The 18326-nt window shown below is 34.9% G+C and overlaps 1 protein-coding gene and 1 long non-coding RNA gene across 3 annotated transcripts in view; one reads left to right on the forward strand and one right to left on the reverse strand.

Moving 5' to 3' along the window:
* Nucleotides 1–18326, forward strand: part of si:dkeyp-14d3.1 — a 549509-nt gene that overhangs the window by 362240 nt on the left and 168943 nt on the right. The window contains exon 4 of the mRNA XM_009304131.5: nucleotides 7249–7435. Coding sequence (XP_009302406.1) covers nucleotides 7249–7435 — 187 coding nt within the window. The remainder of the gene's footprint in view (nucleotides 1–7248; nucleotides 7436–18326) is intronic.
* Nucleotides 5847–18290, reverse strand: LOC110438828 (uncharacterized). Of its 2 annotated transcripts, none has more exons than XR_011016672.2 (2): nucleotides 17962–18290; nucleotides 5847–7494 (listed from the first exon to the last, which is right to left on the reverse strand). It is a non-coding gene; the product is annotated as an uncharacterized lncRNA (long non-coding RNA). The 2 variants fall into 2 exon arrangements; XR_012384673.1 differs by having other exon boundaries at nucleotides 17605–18290.

The following is an 18326-nucleotide window of genomic DNA, read 5'->3' on the forward strand; positions in this document are numbered from 1 at the left end:
GTGCCTGACTCTCTCTTGCTGCTCAAGAAGAGGATGATAATTTGTTTGAAAGATTCTCTCAAGAGAGAGAGAGAGAAAGTAGTCGTAATGAAACAGGATTTGGGGTGCTGTTTTTCATTTCACTCTTTCTGTAAATGCGTAATCAGGAAAATTGTATTCACTCAGAATGGTGAAGCTTCTGCTCTTTCTGTGTCTCTTTTCCCTCGTAGTAGCATGACTAAAGACTATCTGTGAATTAAAAAAAAAATGTCAAGTTACTGAAAATTGTTGTTATCATGTTATCAGAAATATGATTTATCTTGATGCATGTTTGCTGTTATTTGTGTACCTGTAAGTAGCAGTTATATTAAAAAATTTGATCTATTCTAGTGAGTTATTTTGTACAGATGGTTCAGATGGTTCTTTGAACAAATAGACTTATTAAATGAATTCGACTTTCTGATTCATATATCAAAAATCAGAATACTTGAAAGTCTAATTCATTTAACTCATTAAGCCTTCTCATTTAGATGTGGCATTAGAAAGTCTAAATCTTTAAAGTGAGTCAGTTTGTTATTATATCACTATTTTTTTTAATTTCATTTCGTTTTAATATAAATATTACTGATATCACTAGAAAGGCTTTTATTATATTTTTTTATTTAGCATTTTCATTCATTCGTTCAATCATTCATTCATTTTCTTTTTGGCTTAATCCCTTTATTAATCTGGGGTTGCCACAGCGGAATGAATTGAACTTGTCCAGCCTATGTTTTACACAGGGGATACCCTTCCAGCTGCAACCCATCACTGGGAAACATCCATACACTCACATTCACACTCATACACTACGGACAATTTGGTTTACCCAATTTACCTATACCACATGTTTTTGGAAACCAGAAGATCCGAAGGGAAACCGCACACGAACACGGGGAGAACATGCAAACTCCACACAGAAATGGCAACTGACCAAGCGGGCTCAAAATAGCAACCTTCTTGCTGTGAGGCGATCATGCTACACACTGCATCACTGTGCTGCCATTATTTAGCTTTTTTATTATTAATGAGGTAATACTGGAAATTATTTATTGTTTTTTCTTTATTATTATTAATATATATATATATATATATATATATATATATATATATATATATATATATATATATATATATATATATATATATATATATATTTTACTCTATTTTATTATTTTGTTGTTGTTTTATTTTATTCATCTAGGTATTACTGGGAAGCATTTATTTTTATAATATTATTATAATTTTATTTTATTAATCCAGTTATAACTGGGAAGTATTTATTCATTCATTTATTTATTTATTTTTATTTATTTAGTTTTATTTTATCAATATAGGTATTACTGGAAAATATTTATTTTTATATTATGTATTTTTTTTTTTTTTTTTAATCCAGTTATCACTGGGAAGTATTTATTTTTTTATTTAGTTTTATTTTATCAATCTGGGTATTACTGGGAAGTTTATTTTATTTTATGGTTGTTTGTTGTGTATTTTTTGTTTGTTTTTTTGTTTGTTTGGTTGGTTGGATAGTCGTTTGTTTGTTTGTTTGTTTGTTTGTTTGTTTGTTTGTTTGTTTGTTTGTTTGTTTGTTTGTTTGTTTGTTTGTTTGGTTGGTTGGTTGGTTGGTTCGTTGGTTGGTTAAATTTGGTAATCTATACAGTTCCCATCCTTTATTGCAAAGTCTGTTTATTCAATGAGTTGATTTATTCATACCGTCCAATATTAGAACATCTTAGTGATTAAAGGAAATCCATTGATTCAGTTGTAGAATGCATTCTGATTAATCTAATGATTTAGATTTACAAAATTGCACAGTTTGATTTATTTTAGTGAATCTATTCATTCATATGTGGCATTGGCAATTCAGATTTAGTAAATCAGTTCATTCAGACGCCCATGTTATCTTGTGTGGAGAAAAATCAGATTCATTTAGTGAGTCAATATGTTTAGTTAGTTCTCGCTTATGTAGAATTGTAAAGTCAGATTTTTTTGTAATAAATAAGTAACTTCTGGCTCATGAGCCAATTCATTAAAATAGCCCTTCTCTTGTGTGGAATTTAAATGCATGATTCATTCTAGTAAATTTGTTCATTTGGATGGCCTTGGTCTTTTTGTGCTGTAGAAAAATCTGATTAATTATAGTGAGTCAGTTCATTCTGACGGTCTTCTTATGTGTTTCATTAGAACCAAATTTCTTCTAATGAATTGTTTCATTGACTTTATTCAGACAATCCACAGTTTGACACTGTAAAAATCCAGTAATTATATTTATTACTGTATAATTCGAATCAGACCATATGCAATTTTTTGCCATATTTAAAAAAAAAATCATAAAAATAAATATTTTTTATAAACATACAGCAGGGAAAATTTTTCTGGGAATATTATTGTTGTTGACATGGAATTGAAACAGATTTAGGTAAAAACCCAAACAATACAAACATAAACAAAAATAAATAAATAAACACAAATCTGAAAACAATAAAAATATATAATGTACTGAACTACAGATATTATTTAATATTTAATTTAATACATTATTTAAAATGCTTTTTGGTGATGGCAGCTCAAGCCTCTCATATAGATAATGAATCAGATAAATTTCTCAGGTGTGAGTTTTTCTCGGACCTCATCAAAGTCTAAAGATCTTGATGGTTCTATGGATTTTGTCTATCAAACCTGATCTTTAATTCATTTTTATGTTGGATTCATGTCAGGTGATTGGCTGGGCCATTCTACAGCTTTATTTTCTTTCTCTGAAAGCATTTGAGAGTTTCTTTGGCTGTGTTTTGAATCATTGTCTTGCTGAATTGTCCACCCTGGTTTCATCTCATCCTGAAAATGTAGATGTTGGACTGAAACAGCTAATGTTCATTTACAATGAGGAAGGGCAGAGGGTTGCTGAATAACTATTGAGAGATTTCAGTTACTGTCTGGGCTTTCACTGCCTTTCTACACCTTCCTTTCTTCATGTGTTCAGACCTTTATACATGTGTCATTTAATTTTATTACACATAACTTTACTTGTAAATTAATTAGGTTTGTTTTCTTTGCATATATGAATTTATTTGGTTGCATCCAACATCCAGGAAAAAATTCAAGTCAACGGCACCTTTACAAATATGTTTTTTGAGAAAATTTTACTTATTTCCCCTGCTGGATTTTTTAAAATAAAATAGCATATGGTCTGAACTGAAGCATGTGTGTGGTGGTATTGTTGTTTAGGTGTAATTTATCTCATAATTTTGATACTTTAAACTTAATTATAATTGCTCATTCATTTACAACCCTTAACTGTTTTGATTAGGGGAAAAAAAAATATCTCTCTAATTAAATTGTAAATTACATCTTCAGATTGTTATATAAGATTTTTAATTTGAAAACATTTTGACTCCTCATCGTAGCTATATTTTTTTGTAGCCCATAATGAAGCTTTAATTTCCCGAGACTTCTAACTACTTTAAATAATGATTAGCTTGTTGCAAACTAAAATGAAGTCTAGCTTCACAACACTGCTACTGTATCTGGCCTCACGCTTGAAGAGTTCTGGAGCCACTCGTGTATAGCTGAAGAAGAAAAAAACATTATAAGGAGTGTTGTTGTTCTTCGACTCCGTATGCAATTTGAGGCAAAGTGATCACCACCTCAGGCAGAAAATGAAGTTTCTGTTTCTTTGTTTCTCTCTCTCCGTCCGTCGCTGTCTCAGTAGTTCCTTCTTCTGTTGCTGTCAGCTGTAGTCTCTGTATGTGTCTACCTCCATCTGTTCCCTGTCTCTCCATATCACTTCCTTTCTTTTACCTCCTGCTTTACTTTTCCCCTCTGCTGGGTTTCTCTCGCGCTCCTTCTTTTAATGTGTTGCGGTGCGGTAATCGCTGAGAGCTGTGTCATTGCACTCAGCAGCTCTTTTATGATTCCTCTCACTTGCGCTTTTCCTTGTTCTTCGATCGGCTCGTGACAGTAAACTCTAAGTGACTTGACGTGGCTTCCAACCGGGGTTTCTCTGGAGACTTGTTACATAAGGCAATCTGTTAAGGGCTGGGCAATTTATATATATATATATATATATATATATATATATATATATATATATATATATATATATATATATATATATGACATGACATGATAAAAGGTATCTTTTTAATGCTAATCAGGTGCCACTGACATGTAACCAATGTCGTATTCCTCACCATACTGTATCCCTCACATTACTGTAAAACATATTTTATTAGATTGTGAAATATATAGACTGACAAGGTTTTTTTATATATAGATATACCGATAGCCCTTTGAGGGATGTTTTTTTAAAAATGTATGCCCTGAAAGATTTTTTTTTTTTTATCTGAATCAGAATGAACTTTACATATCAAGATAAGAACATTAAATTACATTACGGGCGAGGCAGTGGCGCAGTAGGAAGTGCTGTCGCCTCACAGCAAAAAGGTCACTGGTTCGAACCTCGGCTCAGTTGGCGTTTCTGTGTGGGAGTTTGCATGTTCTCCCTGCCTTCACGTGGATATCCTCCAGGTGCTCCGGTTTCCCCCACAGTCCAAAGACATGCGGTACAGGTGAATTGGGTAAGCTAAATTGTCCGTAGTGTATGAGTGTGTGTGTGAATGTGTGTGTGGATGTTTCCCAGAGATGGGTTGCGGCTGGAAGGGCATCCGCTGCGTAAAAACTTGCTGGATAAGTTGGCGGTTCATTCCGCTGGGGTGACCCCGGATTAATAAAGGGACTAAGCTGACAAGAAAATGAATGAATGAATGAATGATGTAATATACACTCACCATTTACTTTATTAGGTACTAGTACCGGGGTGGACCCACTTTTGCCTTCAGAACTGCCTTAATCCTTTATGCCATTGATTCAACAAGGTACTGAAAACATTCCTCAGAGAGGATGGTACTTATTGACATGATAGCACCAGCTGCTTCGGATTTGTCGGCTGCACATCCATGATCCCATTGCAACAGATCCTCTAGATCACAGGTGTCAAACTCAGTTCCAAAAGGGTCGCAGCTCTGCACAGTTTAGTTCCAACCCTAATTAAACACACCTGATCAAACTAATTGAGTCCTTCAGGCTTGTTTGAAACCTACAGGTAAGTGTGTTGGAGCAGGGTTGGAACTAAACTGTGCAGGGCTTCGGCCCTCCAGGAATTAAGTTTGACACCCCTGCTCTAGATACTCTATTGGACTGAGTCTGGTGACTGGAGGCCACTGAGTACAGTAAACTCATTGTCATGTTCAAGAAACTAGTCTGGCATGATTCGCTCATAGTGTGTTATTCTACTGAAAGTAGCCATCACAAGATGGGTGGTCATAAAAGGATTGACATGGTCAGCAATAATACTCATGTCGGCTGTAGAGTTGCTTAATTGGTATTAATGAGCCCAAAGTGTGCCAAGAAAATATCTCCCACACCATTAGACCACCACCAGTAGCCTGAATCGTTGAAACGAGGCAGGATGGATCCATGCTTTCATGTTGTTGACGCCAAATTCTGACCCTATCATCAAAATGTCGCAACAATAATCAAGACTCATCAGACCAGGCAACGTTTTCCAATCTTCTATTGTCCAATTTTGGTAAGCCTGTGTGAATTGTAGCCTCAGTTTTCTGTTCTCAGCTGACAGGAGTGTCAAAGAAGCGTTTGACAAGTGTGAATGCTTCAAATCGGACCCAGGCATTGTTCAGTTTCCCGACACTGGCCCGGTTGGAAGATGTGTGCCAGAGTGCGGTTTGGTTGGGCTTTGGCACGGTATGCTTGTACAGTAGTGTGAGTGCAAAACGCACTTGAGTCCAAAAATAAAGACGTGACGTCACTTTTAAGGAACTGTTTCATATAGATTTATTAATCATTTTTACTTTTCAATGCAAACTGTCGCAGTTTATTAAAAACAATAACACCTCGCTACATGTCAGCCACAACTTCAGCAAACCTCCTAGTACATGTAGCACAATGACTTTTTAATGATTATTTAATAGCACCAAAATTTGTGGATCTGTTTAACTAAATATTTGACTGCGTGTCACAGCATCACAAACGACTGAGACGATATAACTAAAGCAATCTCTGCTGCGCTGAGCAAGAGCACTTCACTTTCTGTTAAACTGAACAGTCACGTCATCAATGACGTAAGGGTGCTCAGATTCAAGGCCAAATGCAGTGTGTGTGCAAGCCTTCTTGGGAAAGAGGAGGAGGAACAATCGTGATTCGGCACTGTTCAAGGCAACTGTATCTAGCGAGAGTGAGAAACTGCTCTAGACAAAATAGAATTCATAATATTTATAAAAATACATTTGAATGCAGTGAGGGTACACTGAAAATATTAGGTACACCCAATATGAATGATCAAAATTAATTGAGTAAACTCGTTGACTCAATTTAATTGAGTAACGGAATCTCCCAAAGGTGCATATTTAAGTTTATTTAACTTGCTGGTTTGGTAGATTATACTTAAATTGTCCAGTTCAGTGTGTGTGTCTGTATGTGTAATTATATACTAAGAAAGAAATGTTTAAAAGAAAAATGAGTAGCAATTTATCCCATCATGGTGAATAATTATACATGAAGCCTTGTTTTCTAATTAAAAAAAAGACCTTAATGTTGCACATATTAGAATTTTACGATCAAGACTACATTAAAAACGACCTATTTTTTTCAAAGGATTAATTGTGATTTTGTGCTCACTAAATCTTACAAAATCTTAAGTTTATGCATTTTCATTGTATATAAGATAAATTAACTAATTTTTTTGGGTGACAGGACCAAAATGCTAAATTTTAAGTAATATTAAGTCAACTTTACTCAGTTGTTTAAGTAAAGACAACATTAGGGTTTACAGTGTATGATCAATTGTTAGATCATTCACAATCAAAAGCAGGGCTTGTAATGTCACAACAGAGGGAAATCTGAAACAATGTGTTTTGAGACACTGCTTCTAGAAATTATTAAAAAAGATGTTTTGCCATTACAAACTGGTGGTTTAACCTCTGTGACCACACATAAATGCTTAAACACTACATACATTTGAGTGTTTCATAAAAAATAAAAAATAAATCATTAATTTACATTTTATACATAAATATAACTCTAATTACATTCTAATTACATAGAAAGTTGATGGTTCTCAACCACTCTCAACATCACAACATGCATTATTTAAAAAAGTGTTTCAGTGACGATATTGATCTCTCTCTTTTTTTCTTTTCTTTTTTAATTCAGTTTGGAGCCGGGCTGGCAGAAGGTTGTTCAGGTGGATCTGGAGGTGGATGGTGGTGGAAGTGCTGTAGGCAGCAGGTCGTTTTCCTGGGCAGTGGAATACCCAGGCATCAGGCCTGGCACGGAGGAAACAGAGACGCACATCCACCTGGCACAGAAGGACCTTGTGGGCATCGTGCCATTGGCTATGGTAAGAACAACGTCATTTCAGTGGTCTCCCAGAAAGGCAATGGGTCTCTGCCGGAATTGCTGGGACGGAAAGATAAAAAGAGGCAGGCGGTCATGCATTTTAGACCACTTTGATATCATGTAAAATAAACCATCCTGGTTGTCAGTTTAGCATAATTTCATGTTTTAAAAAGTAATGGTTCAATAAAAAAATATTTAAGACCCAAGTTACCAGAATCAAACATGGTAAAATGCAATTATTTTCTAAGTTGAACTAGATTTATATTATAATATTTTAATAATAGAATAATATATTTAGTTCATTATATTTATATAATTTTATGTTAAATATTTTGAACAGTATTAATTGTCATGTACTGTAGCATTTAATATAATGGGATAGTGAATCCAAAAATCAAAATTTACTAATGATTTTCTCACCCAAACTGAGTTTCGTTTTATTTCTTAAAAAGTGGTTAGGGTTAAACACAAAATAAGAAAAAGAAAAAATCGAAACTGTAATCATTGACTTTTATTGTAGTCAAAATATACTAATAGAAGAAAAAAAACAACAACAGGTTTTACGACGAGTGTAGGGTGAATGATTTATGACTTTAGAATTATTAGTTTAATTTCCTTTAAGCTGTGCCAAAACTTTTCGAGCTATATTAGAAACGTCCAGACAGTCAGACAGGTTGGAGCAAAACTATACAGGACAATAGCCCTCCGTGACAGAGTCTGGGCACCCCTGCTTTAAGACAGTAACATTATTAAAACTTTATTTTTTTTAAATGTTTGCTCAAATTGAAAAAGAAGAAGCTTGTTTAATTAAATCCAAAACTATTGAGTTTTAGGTTCCTATTCCCATCCAGACTGAAGAAACACAGGTATCCTTCAAAGGACAACTAAAAACCCCATCTCTTTCAAGAACACTTGAACACCGATAAATACCTAAACCACCTACTGAAGCACTTTTTTTCAGTCTTTCTTATGTACATTGCCTCGTTTTGTTGAATTGCTGAATACCTCCTCAATTGTAAGTCACCAACATCGGACAAAAGGGTCTGCTAAATGATTACATGTAAATGTTTGGTGGTCTAATCATTTATATTGGCTGATTAAAAGTTACACATTTGGTTTTAAATCTAAATGAACCATTATTAAGAACTAATTTTGTGTAATTATTAAATATAAAGCACATATTAAATAGCATATTTTTTTAGTTTAGCTTCAGTTATATCCACCACTTCCCACTGAGCAAAACAAAGTGTAACAATCATCTTTTACAATTATCGTTTATAATCATTATTAACCAGGGTAATAAGGAAATGTGCTTATTGATGTGTTCTTTTATTATTTTTTCTCTGATTTTCTCTTTGGATGTAGCAAAATATCTGAGCTCAGCAATTGTTCTGATGTCGCTTCAGTTATACGTTACTGAACAGTTACAGAATTACTGTGTTTTAGTATTTTTTTGTAATGTTGTCTTTGTGCTGAAATCGATTTGTCTTAAACAGTCTGTTTTTACTAAGTCATTTGGTAGTCATTGTAGTAATCACAGTTACTTGTGTGCATGTGCATACGTTATCAATCATTCCCTCCTTCTTGTTAATTCATGCATAGTAATTATCCATCGTAAGGAAAAATCAATGTGAAAGTGCAGGCTCCAGCTGTGATTTAAACAAACATCAACTGCTCCATTAATGAGAATGACAATACACCAATTATATTGCAATATTAGATATGTCACTTACACTCTCAGACTCGCCCAAAGGTTTAGATTGCTTTATTAAAAAGTGTTTATAGTCTAAATTCAACAGATCAGATCCATCTACCTTTACACTTCTTATATTTCTGAAATATTTGATGTTTTTGTGTATACAATGGATAATCTTTCAGTCACTTGTTTCTTTTTGAATTTTGTCAACTCTTCTGTGCCACATACAGTATGCAGCTATGTTGAGGCTTCATTGGTTTAATTAATCAGATCAGTATTTTAATATATTGTGTTTATAAGATTTTTTATTTTTTTATTTTATTATATATATATTTTTATATATCTATTTTTTTTTTTCAGTTTTTACTTCCAAAAATGAAAATATACAATTTTTACAATCAGATTAAAAAATACTTTTAACAGCTATTACCCCATATGCCTCATCCTCACACCCCATTATACTGTATGCACAACAGGAAACAAAGAATAACTGTAGTTTAGACCAAGCTATTAGATACATTACATTAAAATTTACATTTGTTGTATCAGTTGAGGGTTAAGTGTCCAAAGTTTCTTTGACATCGCCTATATAGATGTTCCACACCTGGTTGATCCATGCTGATGATAGATACAATATTTCCAATAGTAAATGCAACCAGTGTTTAACAGAGAAATCATGAGGGGGTTTCTACCTCTGTACCATCATTTTCTTTTTAGCAGTGAAGGCAGCCAACCAAAATGTACTTGACCTTTGCATTTAAGGGAAATTGGGCAATATCATTCAATAATAATAATGCTGGATCTTTGCATAAACACATTTTTGTAACTTTAAATAAAATGTCCAGCACAGAACCTCAAAGTTTTTGCACCTCCAAATATTCCCACATCATAAAAGGTATCTGAACTCTGTGGTTCACAAAACTTACAATAACGTGGAGATAAACAATAATGTGGAGATAAACCTATAGATCATTTTAATTTATCAAAAAACCTTTAGCAAACTACAGTTGAAGTCAGAATTATTAGCCCCTACTGAATTATTAGCCCCTGTTTAGTTTTTTTCCCCAATTTCTGTTTAACAGAGAGAATTTGTTTAACTCATTTCTAAACATAATAGTTTTAATAACTCATTTCTAAAAACTGATTTATTTTATGTTTGCCATGATGACAGTAAATAATATTTTACAAGATATTTTTCACGACACTTCTATACAGCTTAAAGTGACATTTAAAGGCTTAACTAGGTTAATTAGGTTAACTAGGCAGGTTAGAGTAATTAGGCAAGTTATTGTGTAACAATGACTTGTTCTGTAGACTATCAAAAAATATCTTAAAGGGGCAAAATTATTTTGACCTTAAAATGTTTTTTTTTTTTTATATATTCTAGCCAAAATAAAACAAATAAATCTTTCTTCATTAGAATTTTTTTGACATACTGTGAAAATGTCCCTGCTCTGTTAAACATTTTTGGGAAATGTTTAAAAATGACAAAAAAATTCAAAGGGGGCTAATAATTCGGACTTCAACTGCATACACGCTTTTAAAGTTATACAAATAGAGTAAAAATCTGGTGAAACGGGAGATTCATCATGAATGTGCAGCCAACAAATCTGCAGCAACTGCATGGTGCTATCATGTCAATGGACTAAAATCTCAGAGCAATATTCCCAGTGCCTTGTTGAATCTATGCTACGAAGGATTAAAGCAGTTTGGGAAACAAAAAGGGAGTCCCAGTACTAGTAAGGCGTATCTAATAAAGTGGCGCGTGAGTTTATATTTTCATTAAATTAAATGCGAGACACTGCTTGCAGGACTTAGGACAAAGCTTTAATAGGATGGGGACCCTTAATAAAATCTAAATAAACTCTAAATCTCACTCTAAATAAAGTATTACAAAAGAGGCCTATAGATATCAATATTCTATGAGGTTGCCTGAGAATATACTGTATGAAATTTAATAAACAAAATGTGTTTCATTAATGGTTGATTCAACACAAGAAGCCTCATCACATTTGCATTTGTGTGAGTTATTAGTAAAACACAAACCCTGTGACGGTGTGGTAATTAATCACCCTCCTCTGCCCCCTCATCTGAGACCCCGTTTGGCCGTTTAAGAGACTTTGAAAGTCTTCAGCAGCTGGGACTCGATGCTGCAGTGCTTGCTGTCACACTTCACCGTCCCATCGCTAATCATTTGGCAAAGGGTTTTGGCTCTGCTAGACAATGTTCCTGTGCCGCTTGCTGCTTGTTGGTTCACCTCGTAATTGTCTGGCGCGTGGCTGTGGTGTTTGTGGTCTAACGGGAGAGTTTTGGATGAGGACAGGGCTCTTGCTCCAGACTCTTTCGGGGAGAGTGAGCGATTTGGCTATCGCTTCACTCCAGACGAGGTCTCAAGTGGAGGAGCGCAGGGAGTCATGCGTGACCGGCCAGACAGATTTCACTCATTTTTTTGCACTTGGAAGAGGAAAACGGCTGCATTTTTTCATGTGCTCAATAATTGCAGCTTTGTCTGTTATTAGATTAAATGTGTTATCGTTTTTGAATTGATATAATAACTTAAAATACAATTCTTAATAACCGTATTTGTGTACGTCAGTAATTGCTGATAAAAGCCTCCTTGTTATTATTGCAAACAAGATCGCTTTACAATTTTGCATTATATAATTTTGTGTACTAGGAAAGTGTCAGAATAGTTTTTCTGTAGATATTAAACAGTAATACATTAATGTGGTACTACATGGGATACTTGCCATTTTAAATGCTGTGTAAATCATTCATTCATTCATTCTCTTTTTGGCTTAGTCTCTTTATCAATCTGGGGTCGCCACAGCGTAATTAACCGCCAACTTATCCAGCACATTTTTACACGGATGCCCTTCCAGCCGCAACCCATCTCTGGGAATCATCCACACACACTCATTCACAAACACACACTCATACACTACGGACAATTTAGCCTACCCAATTCACCTGTACTGCATGTCTTTGGACTGTGGGGGAAACCGGAGCACCCGGAGGAAACCTACTGTATGCGAACGCAAGGAGAACATGCAAACTCCATACAAAAACACCAACTGATCACTACCTACTGCATCACTGCGTTGCCCTGTGTATATCATGATTTTATAAAAAAAAAAAGAAAACATAAGTGCAGGAAAAAAATTATTTATTTTTTCAGGCTAATAGGTTAAGACATTAGCTGATAAATTAACCTATTTTATTTAGAAATATTATCTGCTTATATAAATTCAATAGGCGTCACGGTGGCACAGTATGTAGCACGATTGCACGAACAGCAAGATGGTCGCTGCACTGGTTCGAGCCTCAGCTGGGTCAGTTGGCATTTCTGTGTGAAGTTTGCATGTTCTTACTGTACCTTGTTCGCATGGGTTTCCTTCGAATGCTCCTGTTTCCCCAGCAGTCCAAAGACATGTGGTATATGTGAGTTAGGTAAGCTAAATTTTTCATAGTGTATGTGAGTGAATGAGTGTGTATGGATTTTTACCAGTGATGGGTTGCAGCTGGAAGGGCATCCGCTGCGTAAAACATATGCTGGATCAGTTGGCGGTTCATTCCATTGTGACGACCTCAGATTAAAAAGTGAATAATCCAAAAAGAAAATGAATGAATGAATGAAATGCATGTATGCCAGCAAGTGTGACAGTAAAACTGTTGATTAAACTATTTTAATATTTACAGCAGATAAAACAGATCCTGATGGTGGAAAAATGACATATGTAATTTACATCTGATCAAAATAACATCAAGGGTAAATTTGTCTTAATCGTGTGTAAATTAATACAATCTTTTCAATTCGTTTTAGCAAATTAGTGAGTTAATCAGTTAACAGTTCTAATTAGAGATGTGTTGACAGTGATATCAGTGAATCAATATAAAACTTAATTTTGACGAGCCAGTATTTTCGATCTGTGATGTTTTCTGTCGGAATAAAAGATCAAAGCAATAAATGATGTTTTGATCATCTTCTATGTGGTGTCAATTAAGTATGTACAGTAGTTGTGATATGTGCCACATGCAGTACGTTTACCTGAAATTTATACTAATTTTAGTGTTTTAAATACAAAATAAACCTGACTTTAATGTTTAAAAGGTGTTGTAGCTGGATGATTTCCAGCCATTACCTCTGCCTTCCAGGCAAACATCTAATTAAATTGCACTCCACATCCTTTCATGGGTTTTCAATCCTTTGAAAAATGGTGTTCAATTGCTGCTCATTTCATGAATCAGCACATTAAAGAGGAAATCAGACAGCTGCATCACTGCTCAAACACTGCTGCTATGCCACCTCAACACTATTGCAAATAACAATAGTCAATAGTTCTGAGCATTAGACCCATAGATATATGTTTTATTATTATTTGATCCAGACCAGTCTTTGTAACTTTTCTTAAATACCTTCAAACTTTCATAAACAGATTTCACCCCAAGATTATAATTTGCTGTTAATTAACTTTCCCTCATGTCATCCAAGCTGGAGGTGACTTATTTCTTCATTAGGATTTTAAAATATTTTTTGCCGAATCTGTGCTTTAAAAGTCAAATTAATTATTAAATTAATTCAGCAATAAGAAATATATACATATAACCAAAACTAAATGTGCACTTATTGGTCCTGAGGATACATTGAGATGAGAAATAATAAGAGTATTAGTTACAACATTATTGCCACAGCTTAAACAAATCATGTTTCTAATACACTATCCTGCAGGCACAGGACGTCAACATGATATCACACTGACACTGTACCCCAACATACTCCAACGTCATGGGGTCCAACATCCAACCTAAAATCAACCAAATATCAACGTAATTTAATATCATTATTGAACGTCAAAAAAAAAAAAAAAATGTCCTAGATGCTGGCTAGACATTGACGTTTGGTCACCTGACGTCATGACCAAAAATCTAACATTATATTAACGTCTTATGATGTGTGACTGCTGGGTACCTTACAAAAGTTGTTGTCAATCCCAGTTGTAAGAGCAACAAATAATGACTTGTTGACTAACTTGACAAGTTGGTCATTTGGAAAAAGTGGCAGAAGGTAGATTTAATCAGTAGAACAGAGTTCATCTGTTGAACTGCATCCCAATCATCACAAATACTGCAGAAGACCTATTGGAACCCACGTGGACCCAAGAGTCTTACAGATATCAGTCAAGTTTGGTGAAAAAAAAATCATGGCTTGGGGTTACATTCTGTATAGGTGTGTGCGAGAAATCTACAGAGTGGATGGCAACATCAAAAGCGTGAGGCATCAAGACATTTGTGCTGCCCATTACATTACAAACCACAAGAAAGGGCAAAATCTTCAGCAGGATAGGATTCTTATACCTCCACATCAAAGATCCTGAAAGCAAAGAAGGGCAAGGTGTACAAAGTTTGGTCAGCCTAGTCACCAGGCATGAACATTAATGAGCATGTCTGGGGTAAGATGAAGGAGGAGGCATTAAAGATAAATCCAAATCAGTTATTTAATATGAGTTATTAAAACTATTATGTTTAGAAATGTGTTGAGAAAATCTTCTCTCCATTAAACAGAAATTGGGAAAAAAATAAACATGGGGGCTAATAATTCTTACTTTAACTGTTTACGGTGAACACCTGCTTCCTTACATCTAAACTATTTTCTTACAATTTTTTTTTCCATGAATCTTTGATTATAACACTTATGTGGACTAAAGTTAATACAGTTGTAAAACATAGCAGCAAGCAACATCATCCTTGATACTATAAAAAGCTAAGGAGATCAATTTGTTTTGCCTGAATTTAATTCTATAGTAAGTATTAAAGTAGCAATTGAAATTGTATGAATAAACAAAAGCCACAATTTCAGCTAAAAAAAAAGAATAAAAATAAAAAATTGTATTCCACTGAAGAAAAACTACCTCTTGGATGAGTAAACTAACAGCTTGTTGTTATCTTTTTTTTAAAAGTTATTCCAAAAAGGGAAATTTCATCATACATGACCTATTCCTTTAAGGCAATGAGTTTAGCTGCTGTTCAAACACTTCTCCCAGTTTCCTGGCTGATCTAGCTGACATTAGTGTTGTCAAATCCTGCTGTGTGCTGATGCTGAGGTCAGTGGTTAGTCTGGCTGATAATGAAGAGTTCGGTCTTTGCAAGATGACCTGGAGATTGCGTTCTCTGGGAAAAAAAAAAAGTTTCTGCAGAGATGGAAAAGAAGCAGGAGAAGCTGTGCGACTCTGTGAGTGGGCTTGGTGAGGTTGATGGGTGGTAAGACTAAAGAGTTATTTTAGTTCACTCGAATGGTACATATCATATTATTTATTCTGGAAATGTTTTAAAATGTATTTATTCATTGTTTTACTGAATGATATAATATCTATCTATCTATCTATCTATCTATCTATCTATCTATCTATCTATCTATCTATCTATCTATCATCTATCTATCTATCTATCTATCTATCTATCTATCTATCTATCTATCTATCGTCTGTATATCTGTCTATATGTCTGTCTGTCTGTCTGTCTGTCTGTCTGTTTGTCTGTCTCTGTCTGTCTGTCATACTATTGTACTGTCATACTATCTATCAACACTATCTTTCGTACTATCTATCTACCATACAATCTACCATACTCTTTCTATTGTACTATTTTCTCGAGTGTAGGAAGGAGGCGGAATCACATGTTAACTCATGATCTGATGTTATCAATATATTTTGCCCCTGATAATGATAATTTTTCACAATAAAATCATCCATGATATATCATAATATTTGTAAATGAAAGAGGCATCCGCTGTGTAAAACATAAGCTGGATAAGTTGGAGGTTCATTCCACTTTAGCAACCCCAGATTAATAAATGGACTAAAAAAAATGAATGAATGAATGAACGAATGAATGAACAAATGAATGGACAAATGAATGAACAAATTAATGAATGAATGTATATCTTTACATGTTTTATAGAATTAGCAAGTGCACAGCTGTCAAACAAGCTTAAAAATGTGAATGTGCAGACAGTAGTTTGTGACGAAAAAGGTCACATCTCTAGCCATAGCAAAAACATCTCAGTGTTGTGCAAAAAAGAAAAAAAAAGTCAAATTACCATTTTATTGTTTTCTAGTTTTCTGTAAACTTGAGACACTTACTGCAGCCTGGCCAACATATTTTATTTAAACCTAGAAACATTCTACACATAGCCCTGGTTGATTTTCAATGCAAAATCATGCATCCCACAAGTCATATTTTTCTTCAAGAAAAGTAACTGATCAACATGTTCAGAGGTGTAAGTAGAGTTCTTATGACCAGCATTTAAGATGTCTCCTGTAGTTGAAAACATTAGTTCCGCTGATACCCTAGTCCTGGAACACTGAACACCATTAATAAAAACTTTAATAAAGTACAATACAGACATACATTTTGAACACATTTCATTGTTATTGTTCATTTACTGGTTTGCTGGGAATTAGAACTGAATTAAGAAATAGTTTGAAACAAATCTTTGTGCTTAACATACAAATTCAAATATATAAGCTGATGGATGTCTTCAGTGAAGTGTGTATGACACCGTTTCCAAAGTAGAGTAAAGAGTAAAAATAAAGAGAAAGTAAAAAGGCTGAATGGAGGAAGCTTGATCTTTATCCTCTCTGCAGATGGTTTGTTTAACTCACCAGTGAATCATTCAGTTTTTCCACTTATACAGATTCCGCCATGTTAATAGCAAATGCACCATGACGTGACGCAACTGACTCTTAAAGGGAATGGGAGATGAGACTTTAGCTATGTTTCCATCCACCTATTTTTATGCGCATTTTGCACATTCACATAAAAAAACGGTTGATGGAAACGCCATGATGCGCATATATTTTGAAAATGCGCATTTAAAACTTATGCACATAACTGAGTAGATTAAACTTTTTATTTGATTAGATGCACATAAACTGCGATGGAAACACTTTTACTGCACAAATTTCAGTATGCTCATTAAAAAAAATCATGTGATTTTGTTATAAGAGATCATGTGATGATAAAAATGTGTATTAATGGACAGACCAGCAGGCTGAGCACACAGTAAAACATCTGAAATGTTTTTTTGGTCATCTAAAACACCTTACTATTTAAGTATTAGCGTTATTTTATTATTAATGACCTCCAGAATCAAGAGCGTCTATGCTCCGCCTCTGACACCTTCAAATGCTTCTGAGGCGCAAGTCATTCATTAGATAAAGAAATAATTGATGCAGCATCTCCTACCGCAGGAAATTCAGTTTTTACTATTAATATTTGGCGCCAGATAATCAGGAAGTGATGATTTTATTTATTCTGTCCTTAAAATATCAAAAGTGGATTCAGACACTGCCTTAATGCTTTTGTGCTATGCGCTTAAGACTTTGCGCCTAGATTGTTAAAATAGAGCCCATAGTCTTTTCATGAAGACCCTAAAGTATCATATCAAATTGTGTGAAATGGACATCCAATGTTACCTCTAACATAATTCTTTCATCTTTGCGTTAGATCCAGTAACAAATTCCTCTAGTAAAATCACTTCCACTGTTCAGCCTCTATCTGGCACAGGCATCCCGAGGCCAGTATCTTGACGTTGAAGGACCTTTACTGTCTTGGTGATTGTGTAATGAGAATAAACCTTTTCTTCACTTCACTGAATCATTTAATCATTAAGCTCTTGGATTCTCATCATAAGAAATCTGGCCCCTGGAAGTAATTCACTTCCAACAGCTCCAGGCAAAAAAAGAAAAAAAAAAAAAGAAGTGAGGTGAACATAAGAACCAAAAGCCATTGTACAGACAGAGTCACCTCAGTTAAAATGCTAATCCACTCACGGGCCAGTGTGGGAGTCTCCCCTGAGCCAAGCGCTACGGCGGTCGGATGTCAGATGAGGCTCGGTGATGTACTGCAACCGACCTTTCCACAGATGCGTTTCCTGGAGGAGGTTACGAGCCCCCCTGTAGGACCTGATCTTTGGAGCCCGATGACATGAATTAAGCGGAGCGTGAAGAGCCGGCGCAGTGAGGCAACGCAATACCGCCACGGCCCGAGTGAGTCCCACACCGAGGGTCACTGTAATCTCGATTAATCACCTCCAACAGATGGCCTCCACTGAGAGAAAGAGAGAGAGACAGCTCATAGCTGTGTTGACAAGAGTGTCGCCCCAGCTTTGCTTTACATCAAGCTTTCATCAGTAATT

Source organism: Danio rerio, chromosome 8 (assembly GCF_049306965.1).
Source record: "Danio rerio strain Tuebingen ecotype United States chromosome 8, GRCz12tu, whole genome shotgun sequence".
Lineage (NCBI taxonomy): Eukaryota > Metazoa > Chordata > Actinopteri > Cypriniformes > Danionidae > Danio > Danio rerio.